Here is a 19,497-nt window from a genome sequence, read left to right as displayed (position 1 = left end):
CCAGGAGATGCAGAGCGGACCTTGAGGAGTACGGTACTGGAAGTCCCATATACTTGCATGGGACTTTTTTTTAAAAAAAAAACATCTTTTATATAAAGATGTAGGTAAGGGTTCATTTAACTATCATATATTTTTATTTGACATATAAGTAATATGTGTACTAGGTATTATTGAAATATCTCCAGCCGTACGGAAGTTATGTGGGAACATACATTTCCCATAGATTTGCATGGGACTTTAAACAAAAACCCCGACCCTGGGAAATGGGGGTGAGTAAGGGTTAAATTACCTATCCTATGTTTGTTGTTGACATATTAGTAACATGTGTGCCAAGTTTCATGTTAATATCTTTAGCCATTTGGACGTGATTCTGGAACATACACACACATTGAGTTTTATATATATAGACTAGCTGAGTACCCGGCGTTGCCCGGTTTTTCCTTCCTAATCCTTGTTGGGAAGGAAAATAAATAAAGGAGGAAGCTTTTGACTTCATATCCCGTCCTCATATATATTGTTGTCATATCCCAACCCTCCTATCCCGACCTCCTATCCCGACCTCCTATCCTGTCCTCCTATCTCGACCTCCTATCCCGTCCTCCTATCCCGTCCTCCTATTTTGACCTCCTATCTCGACCTCCTATCTTTATCTCGACCTACTATCCCGGCCTCCAATCCCGACCTCCTATCCCGACCTCCTATCCCGACCTCCTATCCCGACCTCCTATCCCGACCTCCTATCGCGACCTCCTATCGCGACCTCCTATCGCGACCTCCTATCCCGATCCTCCTATTGCGTCCTCCTATCCCGGTCCTCCTATCCCGTCCTCAATCCCGACGGCCTATCGCTACCTCCTATCCCGACACGTAATATGTGTACCAGGTATTGAAATATCTCCAGCCGTATGGAAGTAATGTGGGAACATACATTTCCCATTGATTTGCATGGGACTTTAAACAAAAGCCCTGACCCTCACAAATGGGGGTAGTTAAGGGTTAAATTAACTATCCTATATTTTAAGTGGACATATAAGTAACATGTGATCAAGTATTATGGAAATATCTCCAGACGTTTGGAAGTTATGCAGTAACATATATTTCCCATTGACTTGTATGGGACTTTAAACATAAACCCCGCCCCTGGCAAATGGGGGTGAGTAAGGGTTAAATCACCTATCCTATGTTTGTTGTTGACATATAAGTAACATGTGTGCCAAGTTTCATGTTAATATCTTTAGCCGTTTGGACGTGATGCTGGAACATACACACACACATACATACACACACACACGTGGAGTTTTATATATATAGATTGTATAGGTCAATGTTTCCCAACCAGGGGTGCCTCCAGCTGTTGAAAAACTACAACTCCCAGCCTGTTGGACTATATAGTAGTATATAGTATAGGTCAATGTTTCCCAACCAGGGGTGCCTCCAGCTGTTGTAAAACTACAACACTCAGCATGTCCATACAGCCGTTGGCTGTCCGGACATGCTGGGAGTTGTAGTTTTGCAACAGCTGGAGGCACTCTGGTTGGGAAATACTGGTATAATATATGGTGCAACATTTTCGAGAGTTGGAGGATTGGTTGGATAAATACCAGCCATTGCATTACTGGTATTTAAAAAAAAAAAAATACTGGCAGGGTGGCCAAAATACCTTCTGCGCCGGTAAAATACCGTCCAGGCGGCAACCCTAAGTGGGGGCCCCTGATTACTTCTGGGGTAGGACTGTGCAGACATTGCCATCTCCATAGACTGCATTGCAGAATAAACATGTTGATTCTATGAGAGGAGGATGTACTTTCCGCCAGTGTAATTCTACTGCGGTGATTCCACAGTTTAAGCTGAGCAGCAGAATCCCATTGAAAACAATAAGACTCTGCTGCAAGCAAAATCCCACAGCAGAATTCCATCAGCAGAATGTCTGCAGTGTGGACGAGCCCTTAGAGTACGTGCAATGGGTGCGATGCTGGTATACATCAGCATACTGTTCTGCTGGTTTGCCATATACCACAACCCTACTGTGTACCCTAATGCATGGAAGGGAACAAAAGCATCACTGTCATTCATTGATGCATGTACAGTAACCCCCCCCCCCCCCCCACACCTACGATGGCCATCGCATAAACAGCTATCTGGCAGCATAAACTGCTTCAGTTGCCGCCGGATAGCCGTTTACAGTGCCCCGTGTGCTCCGGTGATGATCATTCACCTGTCCCCCGGCACTCCGGACCATTCTCTTCAGGATCCCCTGTATCGCCATTGTTCTCCTTCGTTGTCATCACGTCACCGCGCACGCCGTCCCGTCATCCAATAGGAGCAGCATGCGCAGCGACGTGATGACAGTGATGAAGAGCGATAATCCCAGGCAGCAGAGATGGTCCGGAGCGGCGGGGACACCCTGGGGACACCACGGGGACACCCCGGGGACAGCGACGGAGGGCGACATCCAGGGCAGCGGTGGCGGTCCGGAGCGGCGGGGACAGGTGAGTATAACTTCCTATACTTAACATTGCACGGATCCCTCAACATACGATGGTTTCAACTAATGATGGTTCATTTGGAACGAATTACCATCGCATGTTGAGGCACCACTGTATTGTAGAAAAATAGCGGAAACATTTATGGAAAAGGGATATAGTCAGAAAATTATCGAGAAAGAGAAGAATAAAATAAAAGAATGTACGAGAGAAGAATTGAGAGTCAGGTCCGTGAAAAAGAAAAAAGAAGAAAATAGGATTCTATATGTAGGTACATATGACAAAAGAAGTAATCTTATTAAAAAAAACAATAAATAAGTATTGGAGTGTACTAAAAGCAGATCATAAATATGGAACACTCTTTAAAAAGTTACCTATGTATGTGCACAAGATAGGCAAATCAGTAGGAGATGAATTAATTTAAAAGTGACATTGCAGAAAAAAAGAACGACAGGCAAACTTTTTTGTCATCACGTAGACAAGGTAGATTTGCTTAGATTAGATTATCATGTACCAACTGTAACAGCATTATTAAAGGGGTATTCCGCCCCTAGACATCTTATCCCCTATCCAAAGGATAGGGGATAAGATGTCAGATCGCCGCGGTCCCGCTGCTGGGGACCCCTGGGATCCGTATGCGGTTTCCCGACCGTAGGCAAAAACGCGGTCGACCACGTTTTTGCCTGCGGTCGGGAAACCGCATACGGCCGAAAACGAAGCCGACCGGAGGCTGCGGTTCACTCCGATCGGCTCATAGACATGCATTAAATACGGTTCCCGAATACGGCTGAGTGCGGGCACCGCGATTAAGCCCCCCCCCCCCCCCTCCCAGCCATATACGGGAGCCATATTTAACAAAATGTGGTGTGAACCCAGCCTTACGGTGGCAAATTTTGATACAGGTTACAGTTCACATCAATGAAAATCTAAATAGAAAACGCCTGCTCCAACGCGAGACGTTTTGGATTACAGAGTTGGAAACTTTAGTACGGAAATGTATGAATGAGCATTGTAGTTTTAATGCATATTTATAGGTTCTACCAGGTTGTTTTTTAGCAGTTATATTAGTCTTAAATAATTGTGCTTGTTTATATAGAATGTTATCCAGCTAATTATTGAGCACCTGTGTTACTTCCTTTTAGTAGTTCCCGTTCCCGTCAGTCAGTGCGCATGATTAAGGGGGTCCGCCCCTGAAACGTTGTGCCGGGACTGGTGAACATACTGAAATGAAAATGCTGCTGTTTTCCACTATTTAATATGAAGGTCCTGTGAGAATCAACTTGCAAAAACGATAAAAGAAAATAAAGTTGGATGAATTTCCATTTCAAGAAACGTGAGTCCTTAAGGGGTTAAAGTGGCTCACTTCCTGAGATATTGATAGTAGCGTGCTGCGAGCAGTCTATGGCCTACACGTGTGTTATATTGAAGTTGCATTAAGGAGTTTCATGGAGCTCTGAATATACGGGCATTTATATAGAACTTTTGAATTTGGGACTCAACTGTCACATTGTGTAATTGAAGGCCCACTGTATTGCCATAGTGTCAGAGGTTCACAGGCAAACACTAGCTGCTGTCAGGTCATGCTGGGGGTTGTAGTTTAGGCAGAGCTGCCCGTTAAAGGATACTGCAGTACGATCACCATGTCAGCAGTATTCCATACTTACATCCACAGTCTTCTTGTACTGAAGCTGTCTGTGCTTGTGTATGTTATCCATGGCAGCTTCTATCTGCAAAGAAAAGGCAATGTACAAATTACAATACATACATCCATAGTGAAGGATCACCATTGATCATTAAGATACTTTAACCCCTTAAGGACCCAGCCATTTTACACCTCAGGACCCGGCCATTTTTTGCAATTCTGACCACTGTCACTTTAAACATTAATAACTCTGGAATGCTTTTAGTTATCATTCTGATTTCGAGATTGTTTTTTCGTGACATATTCTACTTTAACATAGTGGTAAAATTTTGTGGTAACTTGCATCCTTTCTTGGTGAAAAATCCCAACATTTTATGAAAAATTTGAAAATTTTGCATTTTTTTAACTTTGAAGCTCTCTGCTTGTAAGGAAAATGGATATTCCAAATAAATTTTTTTTTTATTCACGTATACAATATGTCTATTTTATGTTGGCATCATAAAATTTACGTGTTTTTACTTTTGGAAAACACCAGAGGGCTTCAAAGTTCAGCAGCAATTTTCCAATTTTTCACAAAATTTCCAAACTCACAATTTTTCATGGACCAGTTCAGGTTTGAAGTGGATTTGAAGGGTCTTCATATTAGAAATACCCCACAAATTACCCCATTATAAAAACTGCACCCCCCAGAGTATTCAAAATGACATTCAGTCCGCGTTTTAACCCTTTAGGTGTTTCACAGGAATAACAGCAAAGTGAAGGAGAAAATTCACAATCTCCATTTTTTACACTCGCATGTTCTTGTAGACCCAATTTTTGAATTTTTACAAGGGGAAAAAGGAGAAAATGTATACTTATATTTGTAGCCCAATTTCTCTCGAGTAAGCACATACCTCATATGTCTATGTAAAGTGTTCGGCGGGCGCAGTAGAGGGCTCAGAAGCGAAGGAGCGACAAGGGGATTTTGAGAGTACGTTTTTTTGAAATGGTTTTTGGGAGGCATGTTGCATTTAGGAAGCCCCTATGGTGCCAGAACAGCAAAAATCCCCCACATGGCATACCATTTTGGAAACTAGACCCCTTGAGGTACGTAACAAGGAATAAAGTGAGCCTTAATACCCCACAGGGGTTTCACGACTTTTGCATATGTAAAAAAATAAAAATAAAATTTCACTAAAATGTGTGTTTCCCCCCAAATTTCACATTTTTGCAAGGGTTAATAGCAGAAAATACCCCCCAAACATTGTAACCCCATCTCTTCTGAGTATGAAGGTACCCCATAAGTTGACCTGAGGTGTACTATGAGTGAACTACAATGCTCAGAAGAGAAGGAGTCATATTTGGCTTTTTGAGAGCAAATTTTGCTCGGGGGCATGTCGCATTTAGGAAGCCCCTATGGTGCCAGGACAGCAAAAAAAAAAACACATGGCATACCATTTTGGAAACTAGACCCCTTGTGGAACGTAACAAGAAATAAAGTGAGCCTTAATACCCCACAGGGGTTTCACGACTTTTGCATACGTAAAAAAAAAATAAAAAAAATCACTAAAATGTGTGTTTCCCCCCAAATTTCACATTTTTACAAGGGTTAATAGCAGAAAATACCCCCCAAAATTTGTAACCACATCTCTTCTGAGTATGGAGGTACCCCATAAGTTGACCTGAAGTGCACTACGGGCGAACTACAATGCTCAGAAGAGAAGGAGTCATATTTGGCTTTTTGAGAGCAAATTTTGCTCGGGGGGCATGTCGCATTTAGGAAGCCCATATGGTGCCAGGACAGCAAAATAACCCCCACATGGCATACCATTTTGGAAACTAGACCCCTTGAGGAACGTAACAAGGCATAAAATGACTATTTACCCCCCACTGGTGTCTGTCAAATCTTTGGAACAGTGGTCTGTACAACATTTTTAATTTGCACAGCCCACTGTTCCAAAGATCTGTCAGACACCAGTGGGGTGTAAATTCTCACTGCACCCCTCATTACATTCTGTGAGGGGTCTAGTTTCCGAAATGGGGTCACATGTGGGGTTTTGTTTTTTTTGCGTTTGTCAAAACCGCTGTAACAATCAGCCACCCCTGTGCAAATCACCTCAAATGTACATGGCGCACTCTCCCTTCTGGGCCTTGTTGTGCGCCCCCAGAGCTTTTTGCACCCACATATGGGGTATCTCCGTAGTCGGGAGAAATTGTGTTACAAATTTTGTGGGGCTTTTTTCCCCTTTACCTCATGTCAAAATGAAAAGTATAGGGCAACACCAGCATGTTAGTGTAAAAAGTTAATTTTTTTTACACTAACATGCTGGTGTAGACCCCAACTTCACCTTTTCATAAGGGGTGAAAGGAGAAAAAGACCCCCAAGATTTGTAAGGCAATTTCTCCCGAGTACGGCGATATCCCATATGTGACCCTATACTGTTGCCCTGAAATACGACAGGGCTCCAAAGTGAGAGCGCCATGTGCATTTGAGGCCTGAATTAGGGATTTGCATAGGGGTGGACATAGGGGTATTCTACGCCAGTGATTCCCAAACAGGGTGCCTCCAGCTGTTGTAAAACTCCCAGCATGCCTGGACAGTCAACGGCTGACTGGCAATACTGGGAGTTGTTGTTTTGCAACAGCTGGAGGCTCCATTTTGGAAACAGTGGCGTACCAGACGTTTTTCATTTTTATTGGGGAGGGAGGGGGGCTGTGTAGGGGTATGTGTATATGTAGTGTTTTTTACTTTTTATTTTATTTTGTGTTAGTGTAGTGTAGTGTTTTTAGGGTACAGTCACACGGGCGGGGGGATTACAGCGAGTTTGAGCTGCCGCGCAAAATTTGCTGCATCGCAAACTTGCAGCCTGATACTCACTGTAAGCCCCCTGCCCATGTGAATGTACCCTGTACATTCACGGGGGGGGACCTCCAGCTGTTGCAAAACTACAACTCCCAGCATGCCTGAGAATGTTTGGGAGTTGTGGTTTTGCAACAGCTGGAGGCACACGGGTTGGGAAACACTGAGTTAGGAAACAATGTTTCTCAACCAGTGTGCCTCCAGCTGTTGCAAAACCACAACTCCCAAACATTCTCAGGCATGCTGGGAGTAGTAGTTCGGCAACATCTTTAGAGCCAGATGTTGCCGAACTACAACTCCCAGCATGCTTGGAGTTGTAGTTTTGCAACATCTGGAGGACTACAGTTTGCAGACCACTAATACAGTGGTTCCCAATCTGTGCCCTTCCAGATGTTGCAAAACTACAACTCCCAGTATGCCAAAACTGTCCAGGCATGCTGGGAGTTGTAGTTCTGCAACATCTGAAGGGCCAGATGTTACAGAACTACAACTCCCAGCATGCCTGGACAGTAAGGGCATGCTGAGGATGTGTAGTTTTGCAACATCTGGAAGGGCACAGTGGTCTCCAAACTGTGTACCTCCAGATGTTGCAAAACTGCAACTCCCAGCATGCCCAGACGCCAAGGGCTGTCTGGGCATGCTGGGAGTTGTAGTTTACAGGGTCCTATTACAGCAATGCATGTCGCTTTACGGCGACGTGCATTAGTGTAAAGGGCCCGACCGCGGCTGAAGATCTACTCACCTGTCGCCGCCGCCGCCGTCTTCATCGTCTGGATCCGGGTCTTCAGGGACGAGGTAAGTACCGGGGCCGGTCCCCAGCACTCCCCCGTCCCCCGCCGCGTCCTCCGGTCTTCCTCCCGTCCTCTCCGGACTTTCAGGGGCCGGGCAGGACGGGAGGAAGTAACCGCCCCCCCTCCTGCGATTGGTCGGTTAACTAACCGACAGATCGCAGGGGATCGGAGGAGGTGGCCGGCTTGCCACCTCGCTCCTATGCTTTAGCATGGTCCTGGCTGTCTGCGACAGCCGGGATCATGCGAAATTACCGGGCGGTCGGGTCCCAGAGACCCGATCAGCCCGGTATCGCCGCAGATCGCAAGGGCGATTTCCCTTGCGATTTGCGGCGATCGCCGACATGGGGGGCCTACATGGCCCCCCTCGGCGTTTGCCCTGGATGCCTGCTGAAGGATTTCAGCAGGCATCCAGTTTCCGATCTCTGCCCGGCGAGCGGCAGAGACCGGAAAACGCCATGACGTATGCATACGTCATGGGTCCTTAAGACCCAGGGTGTGAAGACGTATGCATACGTCATGGGTCCTGAACAGGTTAAAGGGGTACTCCAGTGGAAATGATTATTTTTTTTTAAATCAACTAAACTAATATGGGGCATGGAACATTTTAGCTACGAGGAACGATTAAAGGAGTTACAATTGTTTAGTCTTGAGAAGAGACGTTTAAGGGGGGATATGATAAACGTATATAAGTATATAAATGGCCCATACAAAAAATATGGAGAAAAACTGTTCCAGGTAAAAAAAAAAAAAAAACGCCCCCCCCCCCCAAAGGACGACGGGGCACTCCCACCGTCTGGAGAAGAAAAGGTTTAGTCTAAAGGGGCGACACGCCTTCTTTACCATGAGAACTGTGAATTTATGGAACAGTCTACCTCAGGAACTGGTCACAGCAGGAACAATTAATAACTAACTATGTAACTGGTGCCAGAAAGTTAAAAACAGATTTGTAAATGACTTCTATTAAAAAATCTTTACCCCTTCCAGTACTTTTTAGCAGCTGTATGCTTCAGAGGAAATTCTTTTCTTTTTTAATTTCTTTTTTGTCTTGTAAACAGTGCTCTCTGCTGACACCTGATGCCCGTATCAGGAACTGTCCAGAGCAGGAGAAAATCCTCACAGCAAACCTATGCTGCTCTGGACAGTTCCTGACATGGACAGAAATGTCAGCAGAGAGCACTGTGGACAAGACAAAAAAGAAATTCAAAAAGTAAAGAATTTCCTCTTTAGTATACAGCTGCTAAAAAGTACTGGAAGGGTAAAGATTTTTTAATAGAAGTCATATACAAATCCGTTTAGCTTTGTGGCACCAGTTGATTAAAACATTTTTTTTTCCAGTGGAGTACCCCTTTAAACATGCCCTGTCATTTGAACAAACTATCAACAGATCAATTGTACAATTGTTTAGTTTTGTTTTTTTCCTATCCTGTTTCTATTTTCTGATTTGTATTTTATTTTTTATTTTATTTTCAGCACGCTATTGTTGTGGCAGCCATCTTGCCTGAGCTGTTTTTAAAAGCATTAAGAGAGATGCTTTATGGAGAGCCTCATGGATCATAGATACAATGGTCTGAAATAGTCCCGATTCACTAGAATGGGAGCGTTTTCTTGGCATCCTCTGTGACTGATGCAGAGTTCATTGCTAAGCTCTGAGCTTCAGCTTATGTAAATATAGGCTTATCTATCTACTGGTCCATATAATGCACAGCTACATCTATGTGTTTCATTACTATAACTTGGTCATGTGATCACCAATCTGACTCTCACAAAGTTGGTGTTCAAATAATGTCTCACAGGATGTCAGATCTGGCTCTGATTTCCTGTGAACTACAGGACAATTATCAACACCTACCAGATCCCTCCCCTCCCAGCTCTATCTGTATACTGCTGCTGCTATCTATGAGATCAGGATATATTGTAATTATACCCCTTCCTTTAAGGGGTAGAAAAACAGAGCTAATTTCTTCCAAACACAGCACGACGCCTGTCCTCAGGTTGTGTGCGGTATTACTACTTCAGAAATCAGATCTGTTTTTCCATTTCTAGATAACCCTTTAAGGGTATGGTCGCTTCTAGCACATCCGCAGCTGAAAATCTGATTGCAGAAAATCCGCAAGTGGATTATGTTTCTATCCATTGAAGTCAATTTGTTATGCTGTACCCTCCCATCAGTCTGACAGACCCTTATAGTGCTAAGTATAAAGAACACATTGGGGTGTATTTACGAACGTTAACCCGACTCTTTTTTTGTCTGGTTTTACGCCCAAATTGTGTCGCACGTTCCATGCGACACAATTTGCGACCCAAAAAAAAACCTCCATTTTACAAGAAAAACACCAAAAAGTGGGCGTTGCCCCGACATTTTTAAAAATCCCAACATATTTACTTAGGTTTCCACAGAAAATGTGGTGGATTTGAGCTGAGGAAAACCCGACAGTTCAGAACATGTGTAAAAAAGCAAAACGTAGGGAAAAGTGCAAAATGTTGGGAAACCTTAGTAAATACCTTGGGAAAATACCTGTCTGAAATCAAAACCCACAAAGAAACCTACACTCCACTCTTAGTAAATAAACCCCATTGTGTTGTTTAAGTGTTCCCTTTATTTTATTGAGCAGTGTATATCATGATATTTAGTTGACCTAATTCTTGTAAAGTTTATTTCCCCTATTGGAATTACCCTGGTAAGCTGATAGGGGGGCATTTATCATTGAGTTTACCCTTTTTTCTTGTGTATTTTTTTGCGCAAAAATGTGCGCAGTGACTTTCATTGCGTCTCTCTTGATAGAATATTTTCCGATGTTCTCTACGTGCTCGTGTACCGTAGAAAGAAAAATGCTTTACACACTGATTTACTATTGCGCATTTTTTGTTTAGATATTAAAACTTTTTGCGCAAAGGCAACTGATTTTGCACAAGTATAGAACACCGAGGAGTGAACGTAACAACGTGTCAGACGGTAGAAACATGAAGGAATGTCTATGTTTGAGCAAAATGTATCCACAAGCTTGCGCACGGTTGATAAATTTTGCGCAGACATGCAAAACATAGAAAGCACTGACATTGATAAATCTCCCCCATAGTTCCTTTATTATGCCGCAGATGTGACTGCTCAGCATTACACCACACTTTCTGCTGTATTGTCTCTTTATTTGCATTTTATGTGTATTATCTGCATCTAGATATGAGCAGAACTCTGTAGTTCCTCATTGTCAACTAATTTTACTCCACCCTGCTATTTGCTTCTATGACCGGACTAAGACTGGAAATAGGAAAAAAAATAATAATAATATCCCCAAACAAAACGCCATACCTGCTGCATGGCATTTTTTGGGCTGGCCAAAAATGATGCAGCCAGATGTTAGCTGGGAGTAAATAGGGAAGTATGAAACGCCATAATTACATGGGATTTTTTTGTCACCATTTAGGCCGGGATTGCACACAACTTTTGCATGGCATTTTTTGGAGGAGCTTAAAAATTGTGGTGAGCTTGGGGGAATGTAGGGTGAACAGGGGTGTTGCAGGGTGTAGCATTAACCCTTGATTGTCGTGACGCCAGGGTGAGGGCTTCCTCTAGATATATAAATGTCCTACCGCCACCGTCCCAAGAACGTTAGGGAGGAATAAAGGATTGCCCACAACAGAAGTAGTAATAAACTGGAAATAACTTTACTGCAGATTTTATGCAGATGATGATCACAAACAGTCTTTTGCAAGAGGACCGGGACTTAGGCTCCTCACAGGTTGTCTGGGACTTTGAGGTAAAATAAACTTTGAATTTAGGGGTATGTATAGGTTCAGTAGTCCACGTAGGATTGGTGAGATTTGAGTCGGATTAACTCACGGTTTAGAATGTGCTGGAGTGGAAGGCTTCAGGCCTAGATTGTCTTGTAGCTGTGATCACAGATCTGCTTTCTCTGAGATCCCAAGGGAAAGAGAGCGATTATTGGATACAGCGCCCTTATATACAGAAGGGGCAGGATCAAAGCTGATTGGTTCCCAGACCTGTCAGTCCTAAACCAAAGCATTATGGTTAAATCACATGACCTAATCACATGACCTAAAGGTCCTTGAACCTTAGCATAACACAATTCTCCATACATCACGTGACCAAAGGTCCTGTACATAAATTACATTATGATAAAATATATTAAATATATACACTTTTAAATAGCACTATGAGGCGACTAGGGGTTAACCCATCAGGAAAGTTCTACCAGCATGGAGGAACTCTGACTGTGGGGACTTACGACAAAGGTACGGGACCAAGTCCAGTACCGGGACACCACAAAATAACCCACACAAAAAAATTGCAGCCTCATTTTTGACTTTCATAATGCTGTTTTTGTTGTGTTTTTTGGGCGTTGTATCCGGTTTTGTTTTTTTATTTCAAGTCATGTGATTTCTTTATCATTTCTATTAAAGAATTAGACGGAAAAAGCCAATTTGAATTCCACAATTCTTTTTTTTTTGTAAATTCTTTAACAAAATTTCCTGTAAAAATGCCATTGTCTTAACATGCTGAGATTTTGGAAAACTAGCCCGGAGTCTATAAAACGACACAAAAGGGTGAACCACCCAAAAAAACAAAACGTCATGCAGCATGTAAGGCAATTTGGGGTTTTTATTTTGGTTTTTTCCCCCCCAAAAAAAGTGAAATTCCACCCTTTAGTGGTGTTTTTAGGCACTGTGACAGTTTTTTTTTTATTTTTTTATTGTAGCCTGCTCTTGGTATGGTGTTTTTTGCATGTTTCCTGCTGTCACCATCCTTGTGTCACATGATGAATCACATAATGACAAAAACACAGGGGATAAAACACCAAAGAAAAAAGCTTTTACTAACCATTTTAAGGAACACAAAAATTGCATCGTGTTTTTTTTTTTTTTTTATGGTGTTTTTTAATCAGAAGTTGTCTGTTTTGTAGCCTCAGGGTGTCCACTATATAAGGCTGGTGTCCCACCACAGTATTTGGCTGCAGTATTTGGAAGCCAAAATTAGAAATGGACCCTACAAAGAAAAAAACACCTAATAGAAAGATGTGTGTCTTCCTTTTCTGTACCTCTAACAGTATGCAGGCCCTAGGGCTCAGTCATAATGGCTTCAGAACATTAGCTCAGGTGCAATGGCCTGTGGCATTTTGCACCTAAAGACGCTCAACCAGTTTTGCTTATTAACATTGCATTAGGTTCGCTTGGATATTTTAATGCTTCACCTTTGAACTATTAACCATTTACAGATAAAACACTACAACCACCGACATAACCATAATACAATTCTATTATACTCTAGATAGAACACTACAACCCCCAACATGACCATAATGCAATTCTATTATACTCTATACATAGAACACTACAACCCCCAACATGACCATAATACAATTCTATTATACTCTATACATAAAATACTACAACTCCTAACAGGACTATAATACAATTCTGTTATACTCTACATAGAACACTACAACTCCTAACATGACAGTAATACAATCCTATTATACTCTATACATAAAACACGACAACTCCTAACATGACCATAATACAATTCTATTGTACTCTATACATAGAACGCTACAACTCCTAACATGACCATAATACAATTCTGTTATACTCTATACATAAAACACTACAACTCCTAACATGACTATAATACAATTCTGTTATACTCTACATATAACACTACAACTCCTAACATGACCATAATACAATTCTGTTACTCTATACATAAAACACTACAACTCCTAACATGACCATAATACAATTCTATTATACTATATACATAGAACACTACAACCACCGACATAACCATAATACAATTCTATTATACTCTACATAGAACACTACAACCCCCAACATGACCATAATACAATTCTATTATACTCTATACATAGAACACTACAACTCCCAAAATGACCATAATACAATTCTATTATACTATATACATAGAACACTACAAATCCTAACATGACTATAATACAATTCTGTTATACTCTACATAGAACACTACAACTCCTAACATGACCATAATACAATTATATTATACTCTATACCTAGAATACTACAACTCCTAACATGACCATAATACAATTCTTTTATACTCTATACATAAAACACTACAACTCCTAACAACATGACCATAATACAATTCTATTATACTCTACATAGAACACTACAACTCCTAACATGACTATAATACAATTCTATTATACTCTATACATAGAACACTACAACTCCTAACATGACCATAATACAATTATATTATACTCTATACCTAGAACACTACAACTCCTAACATGACCATAATACAATTCTATTGTACTCTATACATAGAACACTACAACTCCTAACATGACCATAATACAATTCTATTGTACTCTATACATAGAACACTACAACTCCTAACATGACCATAATACAATTCTATTGTACTCTATACATAGAACACTACAACTCCTAACATGACCATAATACAATTATATTATACTCTATACCTAGAACACTACAACTCCTAACAACATGACCATAATACAATTCTATTATACTCTACATAGAACACTACAACTCCTAACATGACTATAATACAATTATATAATACTCTATACATAGAACACTACAACTCCTAACATGACTATAATACAATTCTGTTATACTCTACATAGAACACTACAACTCCTAACATGACCATAATACAATTATATAATACTCTATACATAGAACACTACAACTCCTAACATGACCATAATACAATTATATTATACTCTATACCTAGAACACTACAACTCCTAACAACATGACCATAATACAATTCTATTGTACTCTATACATAGAACACTACAACTCCTAACATGACCATAATACAATTATATAATACTCTATACATAGAACACTACAACTCCTAACATGACTATAATACAATTCTGTTATACTCTACATAGAACACTACAACTCCTAACATGACCATAATACAATTCTATTATACTCTATACATAAAACACTACAACTCCTAACAACATGACCATAATACAATTCTATTATACTCTACATAGAACACTACAACTCCTAACATGACTATAATACAATTCTATTATACTCTATACATAGAACACTACAACTCCTAACATGACCATAATACAATTATATAATACTCTATACATAGAACACTACAACTCCTAACATGACTATAATACAATTCTGTTATACTCTACATAGAACACTACAACTCCTAACATGACCATAATACAATTCTATTATACTCTATACATAAAACACTACAACTCCTAACAACATGACCATAATACAATTCTATTATACTCTACATAGAACACTACAACTTCTAACATGACTATAATACAATTCTATTATACTCTATACATAGAACACTACAACTCCTAACATGACCATAATACAATTCTATTATACTCTATACCTAGAACACTACAACTCCTAACATGACCATAATACAATTCTTTTATACTCTATACATAAAACACTACAACTCCTAACAACATGACCATAATACAATTCTATTATACTCAATACATAGAACACTACAACTCCTAACATGACTATAATACAATTCTATTATACTCTATACATAGAACACTACAACTCCTAACATGACCATAATACAATTATATAATACTCTATACATAGAACACTACAACTCCTAACATGACCATAATACAATTATATAATACTGTATACATAGAACACTACAACTCCTAACATGACCATAATACAATTATATAATACTCTATACATATACCACTACAACTCCTAACATGACCATAATACAATTATATAATACTCTATACATATACCACTACAACTCCTAACACGACCATAATACAATTATATTATACTCTATACATAGAACACTACAACTCCTAACATGACCATAATACAATTCTATTATACTCTATACATAGAACACTACAACTCCTAACATGACTATAATACAATTCTGTTATACTATATACATAGAACACTACAACTCCTAACATGACTATAATACAATTCTGTTATACTCTACATAGAACACTACAACTCCTAACATGACCATAATACAATTATATTATACTCTATACCTAGAACACTACAACTCCCAACATGACTATAATACAATTCTATTATACTCTACGTCCTCAGTGTTTCCCAACAAGGGTTCCTTTCGCTGTTGCAAAACTACAACTACCAGCATGCCCGGACAGCCAAAGGCTGTCCGGGCATGCTGGTAGTTGTAGTTTTGCTACATCTGGAGGCACCCTGGTTGGGAAACACTGTCCTAACCATATATATGTGTGATTTCCTAACCTTCTTCCGCTCTCCTTTCTGCCGCTCCCTGAACTCCTCCATTTTCTTGGCTTCTTCTCGCAGAGTCTGAGCCAGCTGAATGTGACACTGACCGATGTTGTCAACTTCTGCCAAAAAAAAAATAAAGTATAATTAAAGGAGACAGTACAGCAATGGCCGCTCCCAAATCTTATAACATCATCTCTGCACTGTTATATCAAGTCATCTCGACTGTGTGCGATGATGTATTATGGAAGGTGTAACTTGTCTACGATCTAAGATAAGATCCTCATTCAACCTGAGCAATTTGTCTACATCATTGATGCTTTTTCTCGTACATGACTGCTGGAACAACCACCAAACCCACTGAGCCTAAGGGTACGTTTACACAAGCGAATCCACAGCGTATTTTACACTGTGGATCCGCCGCTGAAGGACCGCTGTATGGTGCCTTTACATGTGCCGGCAGTACGCCGCTACGAGCAGACACACTGAGATATGCTAGTCGCCGCACGCATGCGCAGTATACTCGCACATCGCAGCTGCTCTCTGCCTAGCTCATAGAACAGAGGGAATGGAAAAGATGTGTGGGAGTACACTGCGCATGCGCGGCGACTCGCACATTGTTTCAGTGTGTCTGCTCATAGCGGCGTATTGCCTCTCCGAGCAGGAACATGTAAAGGCACCATACAGCGGTCCTTCAGTGCGGATTCTCAGCATAAAATATGCTGTGGATCCGCTCGTGTGAACGTACTCTATAACATTATTGTCTAGCCTGAGGTGTCTGGCAGCTGTCTAACCCACCAATCTTGTGTATGGGGTGTTTGGGTGAAATCAGCTGACAGCTGTCTATCAAATATGGCCAAGAGGTACTCCGCAGGAAAAAATATAAAGGGTTTTAAAGGAAAACTGTCAAGTTCACCCAAGTACACTGGGTTATAATGTGGGTGAACTCGCTGACCGTTTTCCTTTAAATCAACTGGTGCCAGGAAGTTAAACAGATTTGTAAAGTACTTCTATATAGAAATCTTAATCCTTCCAGTACTTATCAGCTGCTGTATGCTCCAGAGGAAGTTGTGTAGTTCTTTCCAGTCTGGCCATACTGCTCTCTGCTGACACCTCTGTCCATGTCAGGTACTGTCCGAAGCAGGAGAGGTTTGCTATGTGGATTTGCTCCTACTCTGGACAGAGGTGGCAGCAGAGAGCACTGTGGTCAGACTGGAAAGAACTACACAACTTCCTCTGGAGCATACAGCAGCTGATGCACCCTTCACTTGTATAAATATCAGGTGATTGCCAGGAGTGGGGAACACCACTGAATACCATGTGTGATGTGTGATGAAGTACTGGAAGAATTAAGATTTTTAAATAGAAGTAATTTACAAATCTGTAACTTATGGCACCATGTGATTTTTTTTAAAACTTTTTTTTCTTCCTCCAGAGTACCACTTTAAGGGGTCTACAGCAGTGTTTTCCATCCAGACTGCCTCCAGCTGTTGCAAGACTACAACTCCCAGCATGCCCGGACAGCCAAAGGCCAAAGGTTTTGAAAGAGTTGCAGTTTATATATCCCCAGTCAAGTTTTTATTTTATTTTATTTTTTAGTCCAATAATTTGTGCCTTTTAGACCCATTGCAGCAAAATTTTTGACTTCCAAAAAGAGAACTGTGTAAAACCTAAGCCAAAATCCCCCTGAGACCTTTGCCTGTCACCAGAGTATACTTCTGTGCCTCGTAGTCTCATTGTCAACCAGTGAAATATGGGGGGTGGGGCTGTGACCTGGGGGATCCAACTGGTTGAGTGCGTACCTCCTTGTAGGTTCCCATGGTTAACAACCTATCCCTTACTTTCTTTAAAGGGGTACTCCTGTGGAAAACTTTTTTTTTTTTTTTTCCCTAAATCAACTGGTGCCAGAAAGTTACAGATTTGTAAATGACTTCTATTAAAAAAATCTTAATCCTTCCAGTACTTTTTAGCGGCTGTATACTACAGAGGAAATGCTTTTCTTTTTGGATTTCTCTTCTGTCACGACCACAGTGCTCTCTGCTGACCTCTGCTGTCCATTTTAGGAACTGTCCAGAGCAGCATATGTTTGCTATGGGGATTTTCTCCTGCTCTGAACAGTTGCAGCAGAGGTCAGCAGAGAGCACTGTGGTGGTGACAGAAGAGAAATCCAAAAAGAAAAGCATTTCCTCTGTAGCATACAGCCCCTAAAAAGTACTGGAAGGATTACGATTTTTTTAATACAAGTAATTTACAAATCTGTTTAACGTTCTGGCACCCGTTGATTAAAAAATAAAAATAAAAAATAAAGTTTTCCACAAAAGTACCCCTTTAATGCCAGACTGGTTACAGTGCTAGATTACCAAAAGGATTGGGCATGTTGAAATCCAATATGCTTTATCTTTCTTCGCTTCTTTGTTCCCCCACACACATTGGATCAGTGTCTTCCAACCAGGATGACTCCAGCTGTTGCAAAACTACAACTCCCAGTATGCCCGGACAGCCTTTGGCTGTCCGGGCATGCTGGGAGTTGTAGTTTTGCAACAGCTGGAGGCACCCTGGTTGGAAGACACTGCATTAGTGCAGGATAAAATTAGCAGGATAAAAGGGATTCTGGCTCTGATGGACCTGCAGACAGTACATGATCAGCCATAAATCTGAATGGCCAACATGTATTACTTCATTTCTTCTATCTTTACATAATGGAGGGATAGTCTTTGCAAGACACCTCTTATAGGAAAAAGAAGACTATTAATGTAAATATAAAACTGTTAGTCAGTAGAACTTCCCTTTTCTCAAAATTTGTTCTCTTTTGTCTCTATTTGTGTCATTCATAGCAGTTAATGGCGCAATAGATTCCAGATAAGATAATGACTCAAATGTATGATCTGTAATAATCTCATTGACTGCTTTTATGCCAGCCACAGATAAAACCAAACATCTGGGAAACATTTCTTTAAAAAAAACAAAAAACAAAAAAACTTTAATTCGACAATGCTGTATTGGGTTGGCAGGGGCACCAGGAGTTGGTCTCCCATTGATCTGAAATTGATGGCCTCGTCTATACACTGGTATAACAAGACTTCCAGAAGCCCCTCTTTCATTTTTGCCTTTGGGGCACATAGTTAAAGGGTACCTCTCATCAAAAAAAACTTTTGATATATTATAGATTAATGTATGCAGAATAACTTTACAATTGCATGTTATTAAAAAATCTGCTTCTTTCTATTTAATTTTCCACTATGAAGAAATGACCACTAGGGGTCTCCCTACCAGTCCTGGCAGCAAGCATTTCAGACTCATGCTGGAGTCCTATACACTACGAGCTGCCAGTCTGCTTTGTTCACAAAGGAGAACACTCAGAGCTGCCAGCCTGCTTTGTTCACAGCCTGTTTGGCTGTGAACAAAGCAGGCTGGCAGCTCTGAGTGTTTAGGACTCCAGCATGAGTCAGA

The 19,497-nt window shown here is 40.9% G+C and overlaps 1 protein-coding gene and 1 long non-coding RNA gene across 3 annotated transcripts in view; one reads left to right on the top strand and one right to left on the bottom strand.

The window, feature by feature from the left end:
• PSTPIP2 (proline-serine-threonine phosphatase interacting protein 2) overlaps positions 1-19,497 on the bottom strand; it is an 89,076-nt gene that overhangs the window by 30,630 nt on the left and 38,949 nt on the right. For both annotated transcript variants that reach the window (XM_056543373.1, XM_056543376.1), the window contains exons 5-6: positions 16,063-16,169; positions 4,148-4,210 (exon numbers count right to left, since the gene is read on the bottom strand). In XM_056543373.1, coding sequence (XP_056399348.1) covers positions 4,148-4,210; positions 16,063-16,169 — 170 coding nt within the window. The remainder of the gene's footprint in view (positions 1-4,147; positions 4,211-16,062; positions 16,170-19,497) is intronic.
• Positions 1-19,497, top strand: part of LOC130294021 (uncharacterized) — a 73,837-nt gene that overhangs the window by 37,996 nt on the left and 16,344 nt on the right. The gene's annotated exons all lie outside the window — the stretch shown is intronic.

The sequence above is a fragment of the Hyla sarda genome, chromosome 1, assembly GCF_029499605.1.
Source record: "Hyla sarda isolate aHylSar1 chromosome 1, aHylSar1.hap1, whole genome shotgun sequence".
NCBI classification, from domain to species: Eukaryota; Metazoa; Chordata; class Amphibia; order Anura; family Hylidae; genus Hyla; species Hyla sarda.
This window is presented reverse-complemented; position numbering and strand designations above follow the sequence as displayed.